General features: G+C 36.8%; 2 protein-coding genes across 6 annotated transcripts in view; one reads left to right on the forward strand and one right to left on the reverse strand.

The window, feature by feature from the left end:
• The window catches only part of LOC126969593 (polyadenylate-binding protein-interacting protein 1), a 25,524-nt gene extending 12,339 nt beyond the window's left edge, over positions 1 to 13,185 (forward strand). For 2 of the 4 annotated variants that reach the window (XM_050815160.1, XM_050815139.1), the window contains exons 2-8: positions 113 to 330; positions 539 to 691; positions 1,171 to 1,389; positions 2,792 to 2,896; positions 3,743 to 3,905; positions 7,650 to 7,770; positions 10,205 to 13,185. In XM_050815160.1, coding sequence (XP_050671117.1) covers positions 113 to 330; positions 539 to 691; positions 1,171 to 1,389; positions 2,792 to 2,896; positions 3,743 to 3,905; positions 7,650 to 7,770; positions 10,205 to 10,304 — 1,079 coding nt within the window. In that variant the 3' untranslated portion in view covers positions 10,305 to 13,185. The remainder of the gene's footprint in view (positions 1 to 112; positions 331 to 538; positions 692 to 1,170; positions 1,390 to 2,791; positions 2,897 to 3,742; positions 3,906 to 7,649; positions 7,771 to 10,204) is intronic. The other 2 variants (XM_050815147.1, XM_050815155.1) reach the window with 2 other exon arrangements.
• Positions 13,176 to 26,555, reverse strand: LOC126969454 (D-2-hydroxyglutarate dehydrogenase, mitochondrial). Of its 2 annotated transcripts, XM_050814894.1 has the most exons (10): positions 26,424 to 26,545; positions 26,149 to 26,306; positions 23,187 to 23,334; positions 22,482 to 22,679; positions 21,715 to 21,908; positions 20,127 to 20,295; positions 19,303 to 19,432; positions 17,513 to 17,669; positions 15,815 to 15,980; positions 13,176 to 14,690 (listed from the first exon to the last, which is right to left on the reverse strand). In XM_050814894.1, exons 2-10 carry the CDS (start codon positions 26,245 to 26,247, stop codon positions 14,434 to 14,436), a joined length of 1,518 nt encoding a protein of 505 aa, XP_050670851.1. In that variant the 5' UTR covers positions 26,248 to 26,306; positions 26,424 to 26,545; the 3' UTR covers positions 13,176 to 14,433. The 2 variants fall into 2 exon arrangements, with proteins under 2 accessions (XP_050670851.1, XP_050670848.1); XM_050814891.1 differs by having other exon boundaries at positions 26,149 to 26,555.
• Positions 26,556 to 26,758: the final 203 nt, after the last annotated feature.

Below are 26,758 nucleotides of genomic sequence, written 5' to 3' on the forward strand. Positions count from 1 at the left end.
GTAACTTTGAAGCTCATTGATTCGAAGAATATACTAGGAGTACATGATAAAAATAGGTTATTCTAAAATAGTTCCTATCAGTTACAACAAAAAAAAATGTCTCTTGTTATAGTTGAAGCACCAAAATCTAACCTATCAGCTGATGCAAAGGAATGGTATCCAGCCAATTATGTCCCACAGTCTCCAGTGATATACTCACAAGATAATTCACAGTATAGGCTACCTCGCTTTTCGGTTCAGGACCGTTTGAGACAAGCACAAGATCAAAATGCTTATAATCTTGGAGAGCTATCTAATTCTCTCGACGAACAAGAAAATGTGGATCTGCGGGTAAGATTTAATAAGTGAAAAATATTTAGATTATCTAATTTTTTTATTAAAAGATATAATTAATTAACATAGAATATTATTATGTTGAATAATAACTGTAGTTTATTTCAATAAATTTATATTCTACACATTATCACAAATAGAATCAGTGTTGTACAGATATGATAATATAGTGTATATTTCTGTGTTGATTAGACTTTGTTTTTAGGAGCAAATAGCATACCTGATAACAGTTATGTGTGAGATAACATTTGACCCAGGCAAATTCGACATTCTCTGCGGTTCCATAATTGATTTGTTTGCATCTAACTTGCATGATGCAAATTACTCACGTCCTTTAGTGGAAGCCATTGTCAACCAGGTAAGATGTTACTTTTGTATCTATAGTATAAAAATATACCTTACATAATTTAAAGTAGCAAAACACATCAATACATATAGTGTAATTGTAACATACTGGCAGTATAACTAGATTGGAACATGAGGCTGAAATGAAAAGAAAAAATTAGGTGTTTTGTTTGAGATTAAAACATTTCAAATTGTTTTAATATGTTCATGTTAGTTATGATATCTATATATTAAATTCTTATGTCACATTGTGCCACACTCCTACGAAATGGATTGATTGATTTGTTTGAAATTTTATATGTATATTTGGTGGGTCTGAGAATCAGATGAAGTCTATTTTTACACCCCAAAATTTGTTGTATTAATTTATATGGCAATACAATGTATTCCAGATCAGCTAGTTGTCTATATATAAATATTATTAGCAGTATTTATTTATAAGATTCATAGTATGGTATAATTACAGTATATATAAACATTATATTAATACAGTCAATAGGTGAAGCCAACTTCCGGTACAATGGGGCAAGGCTGTGTTCAATGTATGATTCAGTTGCTACACCAGAAGAATCAACATTCCGAACATGCTTGCTTGAGAGATGTTCTGCAGAAGAGAACAAGATCATAAGTGGCGTGGAAACCTCAGAGGAGAACATGCGTGGCTTTGCTATGTTCTTGGCTGAAATATATACCCAACTTGAGGATAGTCAGGTAATTTGGATTACATCATAAGGATACATACTTGAGTGAGCATAAATTGTGCATGTTTCTGTTGAATTATATGTGTACTGTAACCTTTTTCTAAGGAATAGGAAGACAAATGGTCACTTACACACAAATTCTCTTTCAAACATGAGGTGGTAAAGGTGTATGCTATGTTGCTGGAAAGAGGAAAGAAGTTGTACGTATTTGTTATGATACCTGAACCACCCAAATATGTGGTACTTCTTATTTATTTTTTATTTACAGAGAACAAATGAGACATTATTTTCTAAACAACATTTTAAAGTTACTTTAAACATTTTGTTCGTTTATTTTACCAAAAGAAACAAAAGCCATTGCAGGGCAAAATAAACTGAATGTCAAGTTAAATATAGTATTGTTCACCAAGTAAAGAAAGTAAGCATTTCCTTATGACAGTGCAATTTGTAGGCATGAGATGGATTTGAGAGCCTCAATACATGCAAGTTGTCAATTCATATTTTCTCTCGAGAGATACAAATTATTTATTCTATACCTATGAATAAAAAAAGAATTTTTTAGAAAATCAATCAACTAATTGAACTCAGACAGCTCTATGAGCAGAATTTTTGAATAGAATTTTGATTTCAGCATTCTTAAAAACATTCAGGCTGCCAGATAAGTGTTGATGTAAATTGTAGTAAGTAAGTATTCTATAATGTCTGATCAAAATAGTCTATGTTAAAACAAGAAACAAATAAACATGTTATTTAAAGATTTCCATACAACTTGTCTGTCCGCTAGACTACATCAGTCATGGATATCTATCTTGGTGGTGTAGTATAAAATAATTTAAAAAATGTAACTTTAAAGAAAAATCTAATTCAATTAATCACACATTTTAAGCCTTGAAAAGCTTTAACATTAATGTGCAAACTATTTTACTGAAATACATGTTTTTTTCCGAGTCATGCATGTGTATATGTATTAATGTGATATTGATCTTGCACCCATAGTACAAGATATGCCTAGTTTGGGTCAAGATTATTTTTGTAGAAATGTATAGATAAAATAAAAATTAAAAATGGTGTGGCGCATAGGACAATGCCGGTGCCTTTCATCCAATCCTCCCACATTACATTACTCAATGCTCTTGCGGTGAAGGAAACCACAGCTAGGAAATACACCTGGGAATATAGTCAAAGGGCTTCAAACCACTGTATTTTCAAAACATAATATGTTTTGACTAGGGGTGTGCATATCATAGGCAATTATGCAGTACATCATCAGCAATCTCCAGATTACCTAGTACCTACCCTGCTAGAAAACCAATACACACCCCTTGATGTTTTCTTCAAGTACAGGGATAAAATTGTTCACAATTTCATATATATTATAATATATTAAGTCATGTATAATTTTATTTACGCAGGGTGGACGGCTGAAAACTCTTGGTGAAAGTCTCTGCAAGGTGTTGCTACACTTATTGGATACAGACAAGGAGGTCAACATAAAAGCTGTATGCCAGTTATTAAAAGTAAGAAATTTTGGACCATTATAATTTATTCAAGATTCACGAGCATTGTGAATCCAAACTAATTTGGAAAATATTTGATTTTATTGTATGTTTGTTTGGGATGGATGCCAGTGGGATGTTTGCTAGGTAGGGTACCATAATAGCACCTTTTTCTATTGTCGTTCTTTTGAATACACAAACACTAGTGAAACCCCAGCTCAATTATTTTGTTCATTTTTCGCGATACAAAAGACTTAGCTTAGCATAGTAGTACTTTATTTTTATAACCAGTATTAATACTATTGTGTTCTTGAGAATTTCTGTAATATTGGTAATTAGCTTTGTCAAAAAAGTAACAAATTTTAACTGTACATATTACTTTATAATACCTAATCTGTTTTGTAAAGAGCAACCTTTTTTTTTTTTATGGAATAGGAGGACAAACGAGGGTACGGGTCACCTGTTGTTAAGTGATCACCGTCACCCTTAGAGTTGCTTTCTGGTTTTTCTCTAAGGACATCTGCTGTTTGAAAAGAAATGACATATTTCAATTGTAATGTAATATACCTATGAAATATACCAGTAGGAAGTTCCTTTGCACAGGATTCCGGCTAGATTATGGGTACCACAACGGCGCCTATTCCTGTCATGAAGAAGTAATTATTATAATTAGCATTACTTTGTTTCGGTCTGAAGGGCGCCGTAGCTAGTGAAATTACTGGGCAAATGAGACTTAACGTCTTATGTCTCAAGGTGACGAACGCAGTTGTAGTGTGGGGTTTTTCAAGAATTCTGAGCAGCACTGCATTGCAATGGGCAGGCAGTAAAAAAAATATACTTTTGATTGATTGATAATTTATTTTTCAGCTATCGGGTATAGCACTGGACGCGGACTGTCCAGCCGGTATGCACGCTGCGTTCGAGCGTCTAAAGCGTCGTTCACACTTGGCGTGCGTGCGCGGCGTGTTGGCGCTACGGGCCGCCCGCTGGGGCCTCGCCGAGCCTGACCCGCTTCCGGGCCGACGTCAGAGTGAGTACAACAGATACGGCAGGTTCACATATCGTAAAGCAACATAGTGCTTACTACACATATCACACACACACTTACGCCTTTTTCCCGTCGGGAAAGGCAGAGACAACAGAATGCCACTCGCTTCTATCCTTACAAAACATCACGCGCTATAAATCACTCCTTTTCATTCATGCTCATGACCACTCTCTGGCTCCGCGTAGATTTAGAGGACCGCGTCCGCATCTATGCGTGTGTCTACAGGTCCCATAGTGGTAACGCAGAAACCGATCATCTCATGGGCTGCGTTCAAGCGGCAATTGACGACGTGCTTGCACAGATCCCCTCCGCTGAAATCGTAGTCTTGGGTTGGTTTGGTAATTGGGTTGGTAATCGTAGTTTGGTTGGTTCAACGGGCACAATGCCGAATGGCTTGGATCACGTACCACAGACTACGCAGGGCGATCTGTGCATAATTTTGCATTGGCTTACGATCTGTCCCAATTGGTTGAGTCGCCAACGCGGCTCCCGGATGTGGATAGCCACATGCCATCCTTATTAGATCTTCTGCTGACTACACATCCCGATGGTTACCAGGTCATTGTCGACGCCCCTCTCGGAACGTCCGACCATTGCCTGGTCAGGAGTGTAGTGCCTATACGACGCCCACGTCGCAGACCACCAGCGACCCGCCGCGTTTGGCACAACAAGTCAGCAGATTGGGATAGGTTACGTTCCTTTTTTGCATCCTACCCTTGGAGCAGGGTTTGTTTCCCTTCGGATGATCCTAGTGCCTGCGCCGTTGCAGTAGCCGATGTGATACTACAGGGCATGGATATTTTTATACCAAGCTCTGTAGTACCGATCGGTGGCAGATCACAGCCCTGGTTCGATGCGTCAGTTAAAGCAGCATCTGACTGCAAAAAACAGGCGTATCGAACTTGGGTTGCGGCGCTGGGCACAAAGGATCCGAACTGCATAGTTCTAAAGAGGAAATACAACCGTGCTTCCAGATTTTTTAAGCGGCAAATCGCCCGTGCAAAGTCAAAACACGTCGTCAAAATCGGCGAGCAGCTTTCCAGTTACCCAACCGGAACACGCAAGTTCTGGTCGTTGACGAAAGCTGCTCTTGGTAACTTCAGCCAGCCGTCCATGCCGCCGTTGCACATGAGGAATGACACCCTGGCCCATACGGCAAAAGAGAAAGCCGATCTCCTGTGCGCTCTTTTCGCCTCCAACTCGACTCTTGACGACAACGGAAAAACACCGCCGACCATGCCGCGGTGTCAGAGCTCTATGCCTGAAGTACAGTTCAGACAGAAAACTGTTAGGCGAGCTCTGTTTTCGTTGGACGTCAGGAAGTCGAGCGGGCCGGATGGCATTTCTCCAATCGTGCTTAGAACGTATGCCCCTGAGTTGACGCCGGTGCTAACGCGTTTATTCCGGCACTCTTATTCCAAAGGCGTAGTCCCTGACTCATGGAAGTCAGTCCTTGTCCATCCGATCCAAAAAAAAGGAGATAGTTCGGATCCGGCAAACTACAGGCCTATTGCTATTACCTCCCTGCTCTCCAAAATCATGGAGAGCATAATTAGCCGTCAGCTGTTGGTATACCTAGAGGGTCACCAGTTGATCAACGACCGACAATACGGGTTTCGCAATGGTCGGTCGGCAGGTGATCTTCTGGTATACCTAACACATAGATGGGCTGCGGCTATTGAAAGCAAGGGGGAAGGCCTGGCAGTTAGCCTGGATATAGCGAAGGCCTTTGATCGTGTATGGCATAAGGCGCTCCTCTCTAAACTTCCATCATTTGGGCTTCCCGAGAGCTTGTGCAAGTGGACCTCCAGCTTCCTCACTGGGCGCAGCATACAGGTCGTTGTCGACGGACATTGCTCGAACCCGAAGCCCGTGAATGCTGGAGTGCCCCAAGGCTGTGTGCTATCTCCTACGCTGTTTCTTCTGCATATCAATAATATGTTGGACACCTCCAACATTCATTGCTATGCAGATGACAGCACTGGTGATGGCGTATACACGGGCCATGCACGTCTCTCTCGGGAAATCGTCGACCAGTCCCGGGAGAAACTTGTGTCTTCTATCGAGTCCTCTCTTGAGAAGGTCGCGGATTGGGGTAAATTGAACCTTGTCCAATTTAACCCCCAGAAGACTCAAGTTTGCGCGTTTACCACTAAAAAAACCCCATTTGTCGCATCATCGCTCTTCGACAAAACGTCCCTAAAAGCCTCGCCTAGTATCGGAATACTGGGTCTCGAAATCTCGAGCGATTGCCAATTCCGTGGCCATCTGGAGGGCAAAGCCAAATTGGCTTCAAAGAAACTGGGCGTCATTAATAGAGCACGGCAATACTTCAAGCCGGCCCACATTCTAGCGCTGTACAAAGCGCAGGTCCGGCCACACATGGAGTATTGCTGTCATCTCTGGTCTGGCGCACCCCAGTATCAGCTCGATCCATTTGACCGCGTGCAACGCAGAGCAGCGCGAATTGTCGGCGACCCAGTACTCTGTGAACGGCTGGATCACTTGGCGTTGCGTAGAGACGTGGCTTCATTGTGTGTCTTATTGGCGCCACATATCATCCTCACCATCTGGATGTGTGGCGGTCCTCCACAGTGTTTTATGACGTTTTAAAGTATGAGCGAAGTGTAAGTACACTATAATATAATATGTATAGATCTCAGCCCGACTCGTTGCTACTTGTTATAATCTATTATATAAAATTCTCGTGTCATGGTGTTAAACATTGAACTCTTCCGAAACGGCTTGACCGATTCTCATGAAATTTTGAGTGCATATTGGGTAGGCCTAAGAATCGGACAACATCTATTTTTCATCCCCCTAAATGTTAGGGGTGGTCCACACGATTTTCTTTTTTTAATTTGTTTGATTATGACTCAGCATTGTGTTTTTTATACATACAACTTCAAATTTTCACCCATCTACGATCAACAGTTACTTTTGTATCGCGATTTTAATATCGGCAATACAACGTTTGCTGGGTCAGCTAGTATAATATATATACCTAGTCTTGCTATAAATACTGGATCAAAGAAAAAGTAAAATTTTATTTTGCAAATAACATTTATTACCATGTGGTATCGCCAATGACGTTCTAAACATATGGACATATCATTCGCAGTCTGATAACGGAACGGCAAAAGTGTGCTTAAAGCCAATGTAAGCACACTTTTCTCCTTAGTCGTGTGTCAACTATGTCTCAATCAACAAGCCTAAGTGTGCTATTAAAAGTGCTCAAATAATACATTAACAACTCAAAAAAAGATGCTGTGACCTATCATCGGTAAGGTTATTTTATTATATAAGATTGATATGCAAAAAGCGGAAGTAGTTAAAATGAATATTTTTTCCTTAAATATGGTACAATATTATTGACAAGTCCCCAGGCAAGACCCGCTTGTCAGAATGGGACAGATGAAAGGACACAATCAGAAATGTATAGCAGTCGAAGGTTATTGTGGTGTCATTTGTGGCATGTGCCATATTTCGTCTTTGATATGAGGCGCATTGTCTATATGAATAGAACGTCATTGGGTATCGCACTCGACACACCACACAAGAAAGATCATACCATAGATGGTTGTAAGTGTCAGAAAGTTCCTTGAAAACCGCACCGTAGATGAAAGCCAAACATGCTTGCCACACGGCAGAAATCAGGTCAAACAGCCTTTCACTACACACTTTGTGGTAAAAAATTGAATGATTAAACAGTTTATGGTGAAACAGATGGGTTAATCAACCCAGAGGGAGGCTATTTGGCGGATGGTGCTGCCCTCACTGCCGAGGAGTGCGCCTTTCTGCAGAATAACCTGCCCAATAAGCCCGTGCCCATCGAAGACGACATACTGTAAGTATTGCACACATTATCCTCACAACCTGGTGTCGGTCTATGATGGCCGTGTCGACATATTTCAAATATTTGTGACTTGACACATGTTTGAGCACTTAAATCCGTAGTATCTGTGCTCTGACGCACACCCAGTGACGGATTAACCCTTAATCTAACTAAGCAATTGCCTAGGGCATCACGTCTGAGGGGGCACCAGAAGAAGCACAAAAAAAATCCGTCCTTAGGGCATCACGTCTCACTCTCACGTCACCAAAAAAAAGTTTCTAGGAGTAATTGGAAAATTGTTGACATAGAGTCCGATATGATAAAAACGTTAGACGGTAATACGGCAATGAATTCAATGCTCGGAAGCGCCGCAAGGCACATTTCAATAAATAAATAAATTGTGCTTTGGTTTTTATTGTTGTCGCACCTACTCCACTTCTAAAGTACGTTACATCTCATCAACTTATTTTACAAAAAACTAATGTTTTTAGGGGATAAAGGTTTAAAGACTGATTCTAGTTGACATACGGATAGGGGATACCCACAGGCATGGATTGCTTAGGGCATCAAGTAGTCTTAATCCGTCACTGCGCACACCCTAATATATAATGGCATATAGTATAGTTTACCACTGTCATATACAAGCAACGTGAGTTATTGCACGTAACGCTCATTTTTTCTACGAATACTTGCTTGCAAAAAAAATGCGCAGTAAGTACAGTGTTTCGCAGGCAACTGTAAAAATACCCCGAGTCTTCACTCGTGAGTTTATGTTCACGCGCTAAAACTCCTTTTGCCCTTAGAACGTCTCCCATTTACTCGGGGTCGGCCTTATCCATTGTTCTATTCGGCACAGTTTTGCGGCATGTAGACGTCGAGTTTCACAAATACACTTTGTTACTGGAAATTGTGGTGAAGTTTAGTCTAGGGCAAGCCTCTCCATATGATTAGAACATATGGAGAGGACTTAAAGACCGGAATTGCATCTCTTGACTTCTTCTTCCCTTCACTTCATCCCGGGTGTTGCGGATTTCCATAGGCGTTGGCTCACCACCTTCCATTACGTGAGCCTCTTGCCCGTTTGCCCCATCTTATATTAAAAATCTTCCCGTTCCATCTTCTTTGAGTGAGGTTAGACCATAAACTTATTATACTAGCGTAATAGACAAACACTCTCCCCATTATGGCAAGAATAAATTTAAAATGTTCATGTGTGCTAGTTTTACAGATGTGTTAGTGAAGTGTGTAGTATTTTGCTTGGTAAACGGCGTCACAATCCCGTATACAATATTTATTATCTAACACATTTTCTTAAATGATTATAATCTTAGGAAAATAGAGTGTTTACTGCGTATACAAAATGTTGTATTTAGTATTTTAGTGCATAATATGTTGTATGAAAATAAAAATCAAGGAGTAGTATTGCAGAATCAGTATTTGCATATGAAATGTTTGTTTAGGTGGATTGTTGATATTACAATACAATCTAATACAGAACACGACACCATTCTATTTTTTAATTAATATTATTTAAAACACAGAACAATAACGATAAAAACACTAAAATTAAAACGCGGTCCAATTTGACAGGAGACTTATGGACACTAAATTGTTTCAAAACAGTTTCATGGTCTTCATCTATTCCGTCTCTTACTCACACCTAGGTTTTTATGTAATTTTCATCTCACTTCCACTCAGGGTTCGTCTATTATGGTAGTATACTAATTTTATGGGCCAGACCATCTTAAGCATTTCTCTTTGACATTCTCTATCAGGGCAATATTAAAACTTCCCTTGATTTACTCATTTTACACCCAGTAATTACCACCGTAGCAACTACTACTGCCGCTATAAAAACAACTAATAAAACAAGCTAATTTCGAAATGCCTTGAATTCAAGAAATGATCTTATTATGTGATTACCTCTCCCATTTTACTGTGTTAATTCTAATCGCTAACCTTTCATTGACATTCACTGTATAAATTTATGCAGTTAATATTTCATCCGACACCCTCTGTTTGACCAAACCATATAAACATATTGTATGTATGGTTATTTTATGAAAATAAGGGACGAGACGAGCAGGACGTTCAGCTGATGGTAATTGATACGCCCTACTCATTATAATGCAGTGCCGCTTAGGATTCTTGAAAAACCCAAAAATTCTTAGTGGCACTACAATTGCGCTCGTCACCTTGAGACATAAGATGTAAAGTCTCTTTTGCCCAGTAATTTCTAGTATAGGTACGGCGCCCTTCAGACCGAAACACAGTAATTATTGCAACTACAATTAACATTACTGCTTCACGGCAGAAATAGGCGCCGTTGTGGTACCCATAATCTAGCCGGCTTCCTGTGCAAAGGAGCCACTGGTAAAACATGGTAACGGTAAAAAAAACATTCATACAAGAAAAAATAATAATTGAATGGGTTAATTGTTTTCAGTGACGAACTGGAGAGCGATTCATGGGAAACAGGAATGGATGCTGAAATGCAGGCTGGTTTCCTTGAGTTTCTGAAGCTGTCCAATCAGATCAAACGATAACTGATGTCAAACGAACCGCTTCCGGGTCAGACCATTCATTATAAGACAAAAGAAAAAAATTATAAAATATAAAACTACAAAAATACCGCTGTCATACTTAGCACACAGCATGGCAATAATAAGTACACTGGCAGAATTAATTAATACGCTTGTAACATTAAATATCCATCATGTTTTATCATGAATACTTAACTCTTGAGTATTAGTTGCAGTAGCTACACAGTGGCTTTGCATGAACTATGGCTAATAAATTAATTGTATAGTTTAAATCAAATCTACTCATGCAGTTCAATTGTTGAACTATAAATGAATTTTTAATAAAAATATTCAAATGTGGATGTAAGCTCTTGAATGTGTCACATAATTACCATGAGAACCGTAGTGACCGAACTACATTTTTGTCAATATTTAGTTAATAATATTTCTAACAGTTAAAATTTATCATTTTGGTAGAACCAGCAATTTAATAACTTTATGGCCAACATTCTACAAAATTTATCAATTTTAAGGGTTAGAAATCATAAAGTTTAGTATTGTAAAAATGGAGTTTGCCACTATGACTTTCAGTCTCGATTAGAAATGAAGTTAACATAGAAATTTGATGTGCTACTTTTTTGTAGTAGTAATTTAATAATAGTTTGTCGAGAAATGTAATTTTTGAATGTAGCTAAATGGTAGATTTGTTGTGGGTCGTATTAGACTAATTCTAGCTTAAAACAGAATGATTCTTATGAAAGCAATTGTACAAGTAAATGTGTAATAAACTGCAACATAACTACTTCCCTATATTCTTAGATTTGGTCTGAATTCCGAAGACATTTCATATTTTTGACTGTTAGTTGTAATTATTTTATTGTATCACATAAATAAATTGTTTCTTTGGATAAATTAGTGTGGGGGCTAAATGTAAACAAGTATAATTTATGTGTTTGATGTGAGACAATTGTAAGGATTCAATATTACAATTATGAACATTTTGGAACTGGACTTTACAGTTTAAACAAAAAAATATTTCATTTAAAACACTATTCAGTCCAATCCTCATAGGATTTCTCATTGGTAAACCTTCAATACTTTGCTCAGATAGTAATTCTAGCATTAACAATGAACAAAAACGAAGATTTAAATCTGTGGTATGGTTTACTTATATAACTGTGTAGGTCACCCTTCATCAACTAAAATGCCTACAACATTGTGATTCCTCTGAAGTGATCATCTCCTACCACATGAACCATATTTTGATTTTTCCTCGTATGCAATAAAAAGTTTACAATCAATTTGAATAATTAATTTTCTCTTAAATAAATATAAAAGCTTTTGTTTTAATAAAATTAACAGTCCTTGGTCTTGAATGTGGCAAAGACGTGAAGTGATGTCACAGAGGCAAAGACCACACAGTGTGTACCTACACAACTTATTTGTAAAACAATTTAACAGATCAAAAATATAATTTTACCTTTAAGATATAAAGGAGCACAGAATAACACGGAGAAAGTAACACAAACACAGCATATTTTAAGGTAAAAATCAAAATCTTATAATATTATTCAAAAATTTAATATTAGGAATATGTACTCAATGTTAAACTGCAAAGAGTAGTTCCATAACTTTTGCCATTGTTTGGAAGCCATTGCTTGTTTACATTTTGTCTGTAAGTAATCATAATTATTATAAATTTTATTTAGTGATCTCATTATTGTACCATTTATTTTGTCTGATAAAGTTTGACCAACACCTTTGACTACCACTGTAATGAATACAATTATCAACTAATCAATATTTCGTAACTGGTTTAACTGAACCATTATTCTATTGGGGCTCCAAGAAGACTTAACAAACCACCACTGACCTTTTATAAAGCTATAAAGAATGCATTCACCGAACTACAAAATGTTTATATGCAACCAACACCCGGTGAAATCATCATTGGTGTGGTATTGATTCTTCTAGGAATTGATATCTTGGACATCAAAACAAACCTTTTATAACAACATTATTTGTAGCAGTGAATTTCAAAACAAAAAATTAATGCAACAATAATTATGTTGTTGTATAGTATGCCTACCTTCCGCTTTGGTACCGATAGTTTACTTATAAGCTTTTGACATTCGTTTATAGCCTGGTATAGAAATATCTAGAAATAACAGTGAAAACAAATGTGTCTTAAATAAAGTTATCAGAATATTATTACTGTTAAGATTTACAACCTGGCATTTACGGTTTCAAATTATATTTATGTTATATTATTTCTATCCTCATCTAACCACCAAACAACTAAATAATATAATATGTGGATACGAAACTAGTTTTCTACATGAAAATACTCTAGTTTTCGGGGGTTCTTACTATTTTTTTTTAATTAATTGTTTTATTGCCATGGGTTCAAACCCTTTAAGTTAATATTGCCATCATAGAGCTATCCACATACAAATCATGTTCATAAGATCTTCCGTAATTTAAATATTTTATAGAATGATTGATTGGTTTTCGGCACAGACAAGCAAAAAAATTATGTTTTTTTTTCTTGGGTAACACAGTGTAATCGTTGTATGTATGCTAAATAATTATGAACAACTAAATGCCAAAATATTTCAATGTTGTGTATGTCCTAAAGACACGAATGATCATATTATATTTTATTGAATTGTGTGGTGGACGTAAATCACAATGTTGCTATTTTATCATAATAATATGTCTACAGTCTCTCCATTGCCCACGTCATTTACGTTTTACGAATAATAAATTTTTGTACTATTGAATTAATATTATTTGAAGCTATTATTAGGCAGATATTTATAATATTTCATTGTATTTTCGTTGCAGTGATATTATGAATGTTATAAGAATAAATGGATATTTTAATAAAAGTCATTTAAATAAATCAATGTTTTATTTCACATCATTTAACATTAACAATATCTTTAAACTTTATAAACATCATAAAAAAATATTTTTTTCTGATTTAAAAAATATAAGTAGATAAACATTTTAAAAATCTTGAAATAAATATTCGAAGTTGCATTAATTTATTAGAATACCTACTATTAAACAAACCGGAGAAGGCCATGTTCCCTAATCATGGCGTTGATGAGTTTTTTTTGTCGTTTTTTCAAAGCTACTCTCGCTAGACTTATATTGGGACTAGCGTGTTTTCGTTACAAAATTCCATTTTCTTCGTTTTTCCATTGCAGTTGACATCACAATGGAACAGATTGGAATGGTGGAATAAATCGGGTCACACCAAGAACATGACAAAAGCGTCTAAATATTAAGAGCTCTTTGAGTGTCAACATCACAATGTTATAAACTACTGCTGTCTTATTAATAAACACAATGTAAAGTTACTCTAAGTATAAAATTACTTCTCTGTCATGTTATTCTGTAGTGACAAAGGTAAGATAACGACAAAACGTTTTCATTTTGGGAATACCTTTACTTATTAATAACACAGCTATCATGGCGATGATTAGTTTTTTTTTGTCGCGTATCGCTTTTTCAGAGATACTCGCGCTAAACTGAGAAGATCCGTAGGAGAACCAAAGTCACCAACATAGCCCAAATGATTGCGAAACTGAAGTGGCAGTGGGCAGGGCACATAGCTCGACGGACAGATGGCCGTTGGGGCAGTAAAGTCCTCGAATGATGACCACGTACCGGAAGACGTGGTGTTAATAGGCCCCCCACAAGATGGAACGACGGTCTGGTCAAGATCACCAGAATAAGTTGGATGAGGGCAGCGCAGGACCGATCTTTGGGGGAGGCATTCATCCAGTGGACGTCTTCCGGGCGAAATGATGATTATGAACACAGCTAAAGTGTAGTGAAAACTCGTTATAGCTAAAAAACAGTATAACAGGACACACGTTTTATCACCTCTAATAAAGGGGTGCAAGCGGCGCCCAGCCTAAAGGTTATCGGTTCGGAAATAAGGCAGCCGGCAGACGATTCCATGAAGTATTTGTGTGAGGGTATAAGTTTCATGCGGCACAAGCCAGACATGTATGAGTCTATAGTGTGAAGTACATATCTGTATTGTCAAAAGCTTAATTTGCTAGGTAAGTGCAGTTGTCTACGTAATTTAATGAATGTTAACGACATTTTAGGCAATACTTTAGGATGTACATAGTATTTACACATCTGGTAGCACCTTATAAGGATTGAGAATACCGTTAGGATCCATCAGGTGTTTTAAATCCTTCATGAGACGCAGAGCTGATTCATCCTTACTGTAATGTATGAACTGTGGCTTACGGAAACCTACTCCGTGTTCAGCGCTGATAGATCCCTTCAGCTTGGCGACTTGCTCGAATATGTAAGGCTCCAACATGTCACATACCTCCTTGGAGTATTCTGGCACGGTAACGTTTATGTGAATGTTGCCATCACCTACGATATATTTTTATTGCTTAAATATGAACAGTAAAGAAATATATATATATATAGGCAAGGGCATAGCCTGCTTTTATTGTGCTAACAATAATAGTCGGCTATGGCTAGGGTATAGCAAGGATTTATTTGGGGGCGTAGACAAATGTAGAATATATCTAGGGTAAATGCGAATCTAGATTCAACCATTCATAGTACAAACTTATAAAATTGACCCTTGAAACTTTGTTTACATTCTTTATATCGTTTCGTTGGCCTTATTAATGTAATGAAATGAATGAAATTTCATTAATTTGAATTTGCTGCGCCTCGCGTATCTATGTTGTCTGTGGAAGATGGTATAGGGCGCATCGGAGTGACGTGTGAACTATGATTAAATGGCGGATGACGCTTAGATTATTTGGTGCATTTTTTGTTATAAAAACTTATCAAAGAATACGATTGAGGAAGCGATATTAGTGAACATTAGATTATTGATTATTTTCAGAGTTTGTTGTTTATTTTGGTTAACAATTTGTGGCTTATTTTGAAGATCCTCAGTAATATACATAAGTACCTTATAAAACAAGATAGTTCACACGTCACTTCGATGCGCCCTCTATCATCTTCCACAGACAACATAGATTCGCGAAGCGTAGCAAATTCAAATAAATAAAATGTAATTTATTTAATTACAAATATATTGTAAAATCTTCTTATTTCAAGAACTTGAACTTCATACATATAATTTTTATGTCACTAAAATAGGCTGACGATAGGTAGGTATAGAGACACAAATCTTATCTGTTTAGATTGACAAAATTCAAACTACAGCTGTTGCGTGAGTCGCCATTTTGAAAACGTTATTTTGTCATCATTGTTGCATAGTGAAAAGTGCAAATAAATGCCGAAATCAAAAGTGAAGCACTGCTGATTATTTTAATTTTTTTAACGTTTTGGCAATACAAAGTTAACCACTAACGACGCTGCGACCTAAACAGATAAGTTGCTCTATATCTACACTAAACTATCGAAAAATATAAAATGTTTAAAACATTTACGTTTTTTGTTATATTTTTAAATCTGTTTCAACACTGCTGTTAATTATTTTCCTACACTTTTATCCCAAATGAAATTTAACATACCAATGTGTCCATATCCATAAATATTAGTATATTTGCCCTCTAGTTTCTTTCGCAGCAATAACACAATGTCGTAATAGTTGTTGAGTGGTATTGAGACGTCGTATTTGAAGACGTAACCGTCGTGTAAACCGGCCTCCGCAATGTTTTCTCGAATGTTCCAAATTGTCTACAATCATAAATTGAAAAATTACAAATAGATTTACCTTTTTGTTATTGAAAATATACAAAATCATACCCAGATAGCTACGAGCTACCTATTAGGTACTTCTGAAGGCATAATTTATTATTGACAAATACTAATGGGTCCGTAATATTGGAGGTAGGCAGGCAATAACTATTGTTGCGTAGCAACGCTTCGACGTATATGACGAGAGTGTCAAATTTAATATCGCGCAGCAACGTAAATGACGAGTGTCAAACTTCAAGACATTGTTAATTTCAACAGCTCCGTCAGCAATACTCGTAGCTCAGCGGAAAAGTATTTACTTTAGACGCTGTAGACCCGGGTTCGATACACCTACCGGTGTATGGATTTTTTGGGTTTTGTAAAGTTAATGGAAATTTCTAGTACAATTTAAATTTAAAGATGGAATGGGGAAATCATTTTGAAAATAGAACAGATCCGGGGGTATATAAGCCGTACTAAGCGTGGCCTACGGCAGTTCTAGTTCTGACTCGAAAGTGGTAAGGAAGAAGAAGTAGTGAAAAGTGCCAAGTGATCCAGGTGAAGAAGAAGCTAGAAGAGACTTAGTGTTTGGTGCGGTGTGACGCGTTGAATGTACCGCCGCCCACAAGAGGAACAGCGGCAGTCCAGCGAAGTGCAAGGTCTGAATAAGTGAACTCAAATAAAGACTCGTTCCTATAAGCGGAGTATTATTTCCAATCCCTGACCCACTCTCGTATCAATAATATAAGAAACTCAACGGCCATTCTTTTCAATCAAATGGAGTAATTATTCAAATTTCATATCGGATAACGGGAAATTACGTAACGACCATGTATATTGAAAACCCAATATTGATAATGATTTAATAGTCCGTATTCTAAAAATCGTGTCAAAACATTACCATTATCGAGAGTTTCGTGTCACTGTCTCTACAACTGTATATATGAGAGAGGCATGATCAATTAGGTTTTGATTTGTATGGTCTATCGAAGACCTGATTTAATTTCCAAACATTGAGATCCCCTGGTAGTTTGATCAAAAATGAATTGGTTAGTTTGCTTCGTATTTCAGAAGGCGTCTCAATACTAATAATTCTATTTTGTATCAAAAAACAATCTCTGTTTACATATTAAGGCTGAGATCTATATAGCGTAGGTACTTAACTTAGGCTTTAGTTACGTAAAACTTAGCTGAATCTGATAAAATGCAAACTTGAATTTTGCATTGGGCTGTGTTTATTTCAACTCAGCATAATATCAGTACAATTAAATGACTATAAAACGAAATTAAAGATTATACTTAGCTTACACTCCGCTATGTTTTACGTGAGTAAAGTTTAGCTTTATAGATCTCAGCCTAGGATGCCTTCTGGACTACGGACCTTACACTTTTGCATCTTCTAAGCTGTTATGTTTGCTGCATATCAAAAAACTTAATACTCTCCAATAGCCTTGCGAAAATACATAAACATCATACATTAAATTTGAATCCAATAACGTATTGTTAAGAGTCGAACATTAATTGACACCTACCCTCATTTTAGCAGGCTCTGAAGTAACAGTTCCATCTATTATATGACCAGATTCCATTTCCTTCGACAAAAACCTGTTCAGTTTTTCACTATCGTGCTCCTCATCACATCCGCTTGTTTCAATGAGGACATAGAAAGGGTAGTCTTCTAAAGGATTTCTGCGGAATTTATATTTTTCTAAGTATATTATAAACATATTACATAGTTAGGCATGTTTGATTTTTTGCCTTGTAATATTGTAATCCACATATATATGGAACGACAGCAAAAGAAAAGCAAGGAAATAATATAAAACCTTTACTCGCCTCACACATATCTACTCTCATAAATAAAATGCTCCCAAAAGGAGAGTGACTCCATAGACTGACAATTTACTAGAGAAGAACATCTCTAAGGGAACTTAAGAAAGATGGAAAAGGGATTTGAATCTTTTATGACTGTAATCGATTTTGATTGGCAAGTCGTAAACAGTCAGCCACGCTTGGCATTAGCTCCTTAGTATTTTGAACATTAAACTCACACTCACGTATATTCTAAGTCTATGCTTAACTCAAAAATTCTGAGCGGCACTACAATTGCGCTCGCCGCCTTGAGACATAAGATGTTAAGTCTCATTTGCCCAGTAATTTCACTAGCTACGGCGCCCTTCAGACCGAAACACAATAAATCATACGCCAGCCTTGCCTTTCCTTTAAAAAAATACACACAACCACGTAAAAGGCGGACAACGATCCTGGGATTTCTCTGGTGTTGCAAGAGTTTGGCGACCGTTATCAAGACGGACCCATTGGTACGGGATTTACTTGGGAATTTACCGCGCTCCCTCCGTGTTTTGACCAGCCACCCATAGAGGCGGTATAGCCTTACCGCTGCCCAATCTGTTATTAATAGTCTTATCGGCCTCTTAATACAAAATCAAATCAAAATCACTTTATCATGAAGGTCACGGAAATGACCCTTATGAATGTCAAAATAATATTTTTCTTATTGAATCTACCGCTACTTCGTAAAGTGTTGAGCTAATGAGAAGAAGTCGCAAGAAACTCATTGCCACTATTTTATATCAAGTTTTACATTTCCATCGATTTACAAATAATTTCAATTATAATATAATATGTAAAATGATGCAACAAACATACTCAAACGTCAAATAGTCAATGCCTTATATTATATATACATAATAAATTTTAAGAATCTGAAACCGAGTCTCCGGCAACAGGATCATCCTGCCACCACAAGCAGCGCCCGTTCACGAGCATGACGCATGAGCCAGCCATCGCCTCCCTAAAACATATTTTAGGGAAGGGGACGACCCGTCCCATGTCGCCACCACATATACGGGCGATGAACGCCCCTTACGTCTGTCACCCACAGGCCAGCAACTCTTGGAAGCCTGATCGGAGGATGTGTAACTGCACACCGAGTTTTACTCATGACTCCAGGTTCCTATGCTCCTCTTTAATGCCCTCTGGTACAGCAGAGGTTCAAAGAAAGGAACACTTTGCCTCAACCCTGATTAGCCAATAATTTTTTTAAATGTAAAATTAATATAATTTCTGATTTGGTGCTTTTTGGCGTTTGTTTTTCGTATAAATCCTTTCAAAAAGATAATACGTTTTCAGTATAATTTCAATATTTGAAAATGTAAGTTGACATAGGTAAGTAGGTAACTGACGATTTAACCGACTTGCTAAAATGTAGTCCCATTGACAGTCACGCAATAGGTACCATCACAACAAGCACACTCAACACTGGAGACAACATTATCACTATGTCATTGTCTTAACTTACGTGAGTTTCAGATTCTTTACGGTGGAACATATGGCCCGGTTATCAGCCATTTCAAAAGCAGATAGTATCTCGCCCAATGAAATCTTCGCGTTTCTGTACAGCTGTAATACATCTTCAAATGTGTTCACGCCTAAAATTGAAAAATGTTTGTCAAGTCAGAGATATTTATTATGACCCACGAGATCATGTATTACAATAGAGTGCCCATGAAAATAAAAACCTAAAAAAAAGTGCGTGTGTACTTGTAATGTGTGTAAATGTACGCTGCACGCAAGAAGTCATTCTTCTTTGACGTAATAAAACAAAAATCTTTAAAATTGTTTATTCCTCGTGCTATTTTACGTTTGTAGAAAAAACAATATTGTTGTAATAAATAAGGTATTGAGTACAACCATTAGTTAGCATTTAGTAGTTAGTTAGTAGTTAGCATAAATAGCGTGTAATTAAATATCATTAAATTAGTTTTACACAAGTGGAGAGAATTTTATTTTATTTTAAAACTTGTATATAGGTATTTAATTCCATTAGTTGTGGTTCAGTAGACAAATGAGTTACAAGAGGCTTGGTAGCTGAAGTGTGATACAAATAGCCAGCTAACGTCAGGGTGTTGAATTTGCGTGACGGTGTGCGCGCGCATTGTAAATATTCACTCTGATATTTTTACCTAACGCGCCAAAAAAAGTATAAGTTTGAAAATTGGGTGCGTAAGCATTTAAAATTATTAAGGATCCGTCCGAACATTAACATAACACACGTATCTACAAATTGTTTATAGTAGAAGTGGAAGAGTCTAATAACGAGGTATACTTATACTCTTAACTTACCAAAATATCCGAGTGACACGGCTTTAGAAACTGCCGGACAGTGTACAGCCACTTTAGTGACTACTCCAAGAGTACCTTCAGAGCCAATGAACAAGTGCTTTAAATGATATCCTGTGTTATCTTTCTTAAGGGTCCGGAGGCAATCAATAACTGTACCATCCGCTTTAACCTACAAAGAGTTTAAAACCATATTCAGTCAGGTCACAAATAACGTATTCATAATATTAAAATACTCTATTAACGGCTTCATTCCTCAGAGTTGCGCAAACACAATCTACAGGGTGGCGCAATAGAACGTGCATATTTAAAATATTTATTAAAAAATAAATACAAAAGGTATAGTTAAAATAAAACTGAGGTATTATTAAGAAATAACTGAAGTTTATTTTTTAAAGATAACATCGTCTAAATGATGACCCTCTCTACGACGACACTCCTCTAATCGCAAACGGAAGTTATTGAAAACTTTCTTCAGTAATGCTGGTGTAATTGCTGCCATTTCACCACGGATATTCTCCTTGAGCTGATCGATGTTTTTCGGATTATTGCTGTAGACTTTGTTCTTGAGGTATCCCCACAAAAAAAAAGTCAGGAGGCGTCACGTATGGACTACGTGGGGGCCATGGGATATCACCTCTTTTCGAAATGAGTCTGCCAGAGAACATCTGTTTCACAACCGCCATGGAGTCATTTGATGTGTGACAGGTAGCTCCGTCTTGTTGAAACCAAGTCCTAGAATTCACTATTCTTGAATTTTCAAGCTCTGGAGCCAAAAAACCTTCCAACATCCTAACATAGCGCTCGGTATTAACAGTGACGTTTTGCCCCCACGGTCCTCGATGTGCTTGGACGACCTTTTGCTTGTGGTTTAAACGTTGAACCAGTCTCTTCAAAACGCTGTACCCATATTTTAATTAAATTAGCACTCGGAGCTTCACTAATTTGCCGTAGTCCATATTCAAAACAATATAAACGCCTAGTAACGATGTATGAACGAGAGTTCTCGTAAAATGCGCGCACGCAAAATGCGCGACGCTTCCCGTCGAAGTGACTCATAGTGACTTAAACTCCATGAGCCCGCCTACCCAACGATGCAGACTCCTCCCGCCCGCGCACTTTCTACCCCGCGAAAAAAGATGATGCGATATGCACGTTCTATTGCGCCACCCTGTATTATAAAGAGTATCCCCAAGAGCTATTGGCTTAATGGTTCTGATGCCGAATGCCAGCATTAATTTCTCACCATTTATACGTAAGTATGATGTCCTAAATTCAGCGAGTGACTAGGATCTCTCTTCTAGCACGACCGAACTCTACTTCCACAAAGACCAAACTATGAAATGAAGTTTCTACGAAAAAGGATGATTAAGTATTGTAATTTCTTTGATACTACAACACTGGCTGATGGGAACGCTTAAGTGACCCAAAGGCTCCTTTGTTCTCAGTTGTCTTTACAGACCGCACGTCCTTACTTTCTCTGAATTTCCCTCATTTGGAGGAAATACAATCTTATTCCGTCGGCACTAAAAGACAGACACAAAATGAGTCCTTCATCCAATAGCTATAAAAAAATAAGCAAAAATCTTACGGCTTCTAGACCCAGTATAGATCCATGCAGGTTTCCATATCTCAAAAGTCGCAGTCCCCCCGCATTAGTGCTGACATTGCCTCCAATATGACACGACCCTTTGGCACCAAGGTCCAAGGGCATTATTAGATTGTGTTGACGGACATAATTGTCTAGGTTCTCTAATATGCAACCCGCTTCGCACACCAATGCACCTAATTGAAATTAAGAATTAGTTTTCTGTGCATGAAATTTACATTATTTGATAGGTACATTATATTTTATTGCCACATATAGCAATGGCTGAAAATTGTACCTTATTAATTTTGCTTCACCATTTTTATGCTTAAGGCCATATTATATTAAATAAAACAAACATTGGTTCGGTATAAATTCTGTCCTTATTATTATATTATCTAAAACTCTAACGCGATATTAAGTCGCTAAAAATAGGCAAAGTTAGTCACAACCACTAGCTAAAAGATGTTCACGCACAGCCCTTTTCAGCACAGGTGGTAAGACTCATATTATGTAATGTAAAACTGAACCAATTTGATAGTAAATTTCACTAAGTAGCAAAATGCTATTTTAGCATAAGAATTTTGGTAAGAACGTGATACAATAAATAAGTAGAACAGATTGGAATTTATGAAGACACGTCCTCTTACTGATCGGTTTAAAACCTAGAAATTTACTAATAGAAGAAGGTAGGTATTTAATGAAAAAATTACAATTCGTTGGCTAGCTATAGATTCTCAAATAATTATATAGTACAGTATGGAGCTTACCAGAGATGTCATCCAGACTTATAACTTTATTCATCAAGCTGAAGTTTAAAACGATTTCATCGAATACCGGAACCGATCCGCCAACTAGACCGGTATTTCCTCCTTGAGGGCATACTGCCAGTTTTTTGCTGTTGCAATATGCAAGCACTTCAGACACCTCATCTGTTGTCTTTGGTTTCAAAACAACCTTCGACTGTCCTAAAACGTTTATCTTACTGTTGAGTTTCATTTGGCAAACAATCACTAATAATGATTTAAAAGGCACATCTAATCCTTCACGCTCAGTTTCTGTTCCTCCGGTAAATCCTCTGATATTGCGAGGAGCAGGGGGATCATAATTAGGACGATTATAAGTGGGCTCGTTGTGCCACATATTATTGTTTTAACTTATTTTAATCTTTACCATCTTCGCCACCTGAATGAGATGGTCAATGTAGTTTCCTGTCATGTACAACTAAACTTTCGATGATCATATGATAGTTTCCTGATCAATATGAAATAGTATCTTTAAAATAAACACGTTAATTCGCCTTATAGCCACAATGAGTATCCGTACTTTGTGTTGTTACTAGCGTGTTTTATTTGCGGTCCTCGCGGTTCAAGCCTTTTGAGCTTTACGCACACCTGAAGTTGTGATTCTTCTGGTGTTGCAAGATAACTTTGACACTCCTTTTAAGAAAAAATTAAATAGCAATAGCAACAAACCTCTGCAATTTTTAATCCAATCAATATTATAGGGCAACACGTCTGATTCATCAGTGATTACGCGATTTTCACTGAGGATGGACCTAAAGTGATTGATATCCGATTCATTTATATTTCCAAAGCTCTTGCGCTTTATATTGTATTTTTCCTAAAAATAATAAAACAATTACATTCACATCTCATCAAACTTTTTTACGCTCTCTCCCTGAGTTCCGCCCTTCATGTCTGTCATGTTGCATCTGGAGCAGATGTTCTGCCTCCACCAGTTTCTGTCCGGCGAGCCGAGTGAAAGCGAAGGGAACCTTTCGGTGGCTTTCGTTCTCTGTATGTAGAAAAGGTGTTACAAATAAGGAGTGCGCTGTGCGGGTACATCACATCGCCAGACGGCAGTGCTCTTTTTACGTAGTGAAAACTTTACCCATCGGTAGTTATACATACATAATTATCATAATATAAAGGGTCTATCTCTCTAGACTAGAGAGACACTTCACGTCACGATAATCTAGTCTAGAGACGTAGACACAATCACGTCTACGTCTCTAGACTAGAGAGACATTTCAAAGGCTGCTGATGTATCCAGAAAAGTGCATTGTTTAGTGAGGTTGTAGGAACCTACCAAGTTCAGTACCTACCTACCTAGCTAAATTTTTTCTATTATATAAACAGGTATATAATCGTAGTTTTAAGTCAATATTCTTTCGTTGTCAAACTTAAATTACTAATAATGTATGCGTTGAAAGACCACGACATGGTCAACATAGATAATCTTTCGTTCAAAAAGTAGGAACTGTATAAGTTAGGCACATAATATGCGCTTTAACAGAACCATGACGCGAGCTAGACTTCACTCGTCCTCTAAGGTATTATATTAACAACTAGCTGACCCGACAATCGATAGAAAAAAATGATGTAAGAATTCGGGGATAATGTAGTCTAAAGCCGTCGAAAATATGTAATCAATGTATGGAGGGTAGAGAGAAGGAGAATCATCTCATATGGGAGAAAAGTTAAAAAAGTGTCCAGATTATGCTGTAAATAACAGTTTAAAAACCGTCCACAATGTCGCTGGAGTAGGCACAGGGTATGGTATGAATGTAGCAATTGTTGATGAACTGAAGTATGCCGTGATCTTTCATATTCACAGATGATTCTCACTAGCTCTACCTCCATAAATAAATGTTAATCAGTTAAAAATGAACCAAAAACGTATTTCTAAATGATTTTTTAATATGTAGTAATAAAATGAAAACAATTAATATCGTATTTGTAACAGCTTTTACATCACCGCTTTAAAATTGGCAATTTTGTAAGTATTAAAATGGATATAGTATTGTAACAAGGAGTTCTTATCCGCATATAAGAACTCATTGTTCTATGGTTGGCCGTGAAAGTAAAGATAGAACATTCTTTTATAATTTAAAATATTGACGCGGATCAAAAGATAATCGAATAATAATTGAATAACGAGATGAGATTAGAAAATAAAGTAAAGCATGAACGGTCGGCCTTCGGCCCAATATAAAATATAATAATACTAGCTGACCCGACAGACGTTGTTCTGTAGATAATAAAAAAAACTGTTTTATAGGAATTTGCCAATAATATTTCAAAAGATCAAGAATTCTTTCGTAAAAAATGTTCCCTGTTGTTATAATAAAATTATTTCACAGCGGAACTGTCAAACCGTGCGTCACTAAATTCTTTCATAGAAAATATGTCCATACAAAACAAATTTTGAAAAAAAAAAATTATGAGTCTCAAATCGAAATAAAAACTATCCTATCTCTCAAGTTGGACTAAACTGCACTCCATGAAGTAATCCCCATTAAAATCCGTTTATTAGATTAGGAGTCCATCGCGGACAAAAACGTGTCACGTAATATACTCGTATATACATTAAGATGATGTATTAAGCTTTGAAATGAATACAATGAATTAGAAAGTATTAGGTTGTTTGATTAAGAAACGATCCCGCGTGTGAGGGAGGACTCACGCGTTACAGTATGTTATCCTTAAGAAATAGACATATGACATCGCGGACTTTCACAATTTCACCACACATTATTTTATTTTATTTCAAAGGATTTAGACAGCGTTTTCGTTTAAAGCTACCAGACGGCTTATCTTTTCCGACACCTCCAACAAATATCGTTAATTTATACAAAAACTAAACAAATTAAATACATAAACCTTCCTCGAGAACCACACGATCAAATGGTGAAAAGCATGAAAATCGGCGCAGTAGTTTTTCAGTTTATCGCGAACAGACTTGTTTGTTTCTACTTTGTTTTATAATATGTATGCCGGCCGCAAAAACATTGTTTGTTATGTACTAGATAACAAACAATGTTTTTGCGGCCGGCTCTTGGTCTAATTACGAAAAACGAAGCACAGCCATTCAACCTACTATAGGTAAAAAATAGGTAAGTTTCATGAATAGTCATTTAATAATAATAATAAAAATCGCTTAAAATTTGATTGTTTCTGCGTCTTCAGAAAGCTAAAAAAATATTAAAATGATTAATTCCTCAAATTCCTCAAAAAAAAAAATTGCAAAGATGGCTTTGACAATTAATTATTAAACAATGAATACGGCTGTATGGGCTTGAACCCTTTGCCTGTCCTTATAACTGACGAAGAAACCAAAAAAAAATAACGAATGACGCAAACGTCAGAAAATTTTAGGAACCAACTTCAACCTGTTACTTTTGTGTTACTGTGGTGCGCGCGCATCTCAAAATTTCGCTCTCGTAATTTTTTCATAACGCGCCTAAAGAAGTATAACTTCAATAATTACAAACAATGTGATAATGTAAATAAAATATAAGTATTATAGAATTACTAATATAAGTATAAGAATAGTATGCACTAAGCAGCCAGCGTAATAAAATATCGACAGACAATATTTTTAAGTTATTCTAATGCGGAAATAGAATATTTGATTGAATATTAAATAACTCACCGAAGACAATCTCGGCAATATAGCTGTAGAGTATTTTATCTGTGATGCAACATTATGTTTACTTATATTTATAATCAAAAGTGATAGTGGCCTATACATAATTGGTTATCAATAATAAAATAGTGGACTAATCACGTTCATGTACACGACATTTGTGTCTGAAATAAGTTTAAATACTGTAGTCTACTGCGAGTGTAATCTGTATAGAAAGCTGTAGATAAACAACTTATTAAGTTGTTTTTCTAGATAGCAGATAATATTATGTATACACACACCACGTTATCAATATTCCGTACAATTCAAGTTCACTACACAGATCACGATTTATTATAGTCCGAGAGTTCACTCACAGAACACTTACTGAGTTCACTTCACTACCACTATACATATTATTATTTATAACTTTTGGCATGACTATGACGAATGACGTTGGTACAATCTATTTATTTATTATTGATATATTCTACCACAGAGTAGGGATGGATAGTGCGTATTAAAATCTACGTACCGTGAAACCATAAGTACAGACCATAGTCTATAACCAAGGATGAAGTAAATCACATGCCCCCACAAGCGGTAAAATCCAGTCGAGCTAGATCGGCGTGTTGCC

The sequence above is a fragment of the Leptidea sinapis genome, chromosome 1 (genome assembly GCF_905404315.1).
Source record: "Leptidea sinapis chromosome 1, ilLepSina1.1, whole genome shotgun sequence".
In the NCBI taxonomy this organism is placed as follows: domain Eukaryota; kingdom Metazoa; phylum Arthropoda; class Insecta; order Lepidoptera; family Pieridae; genus Leptidea; species Leptidea sinapis.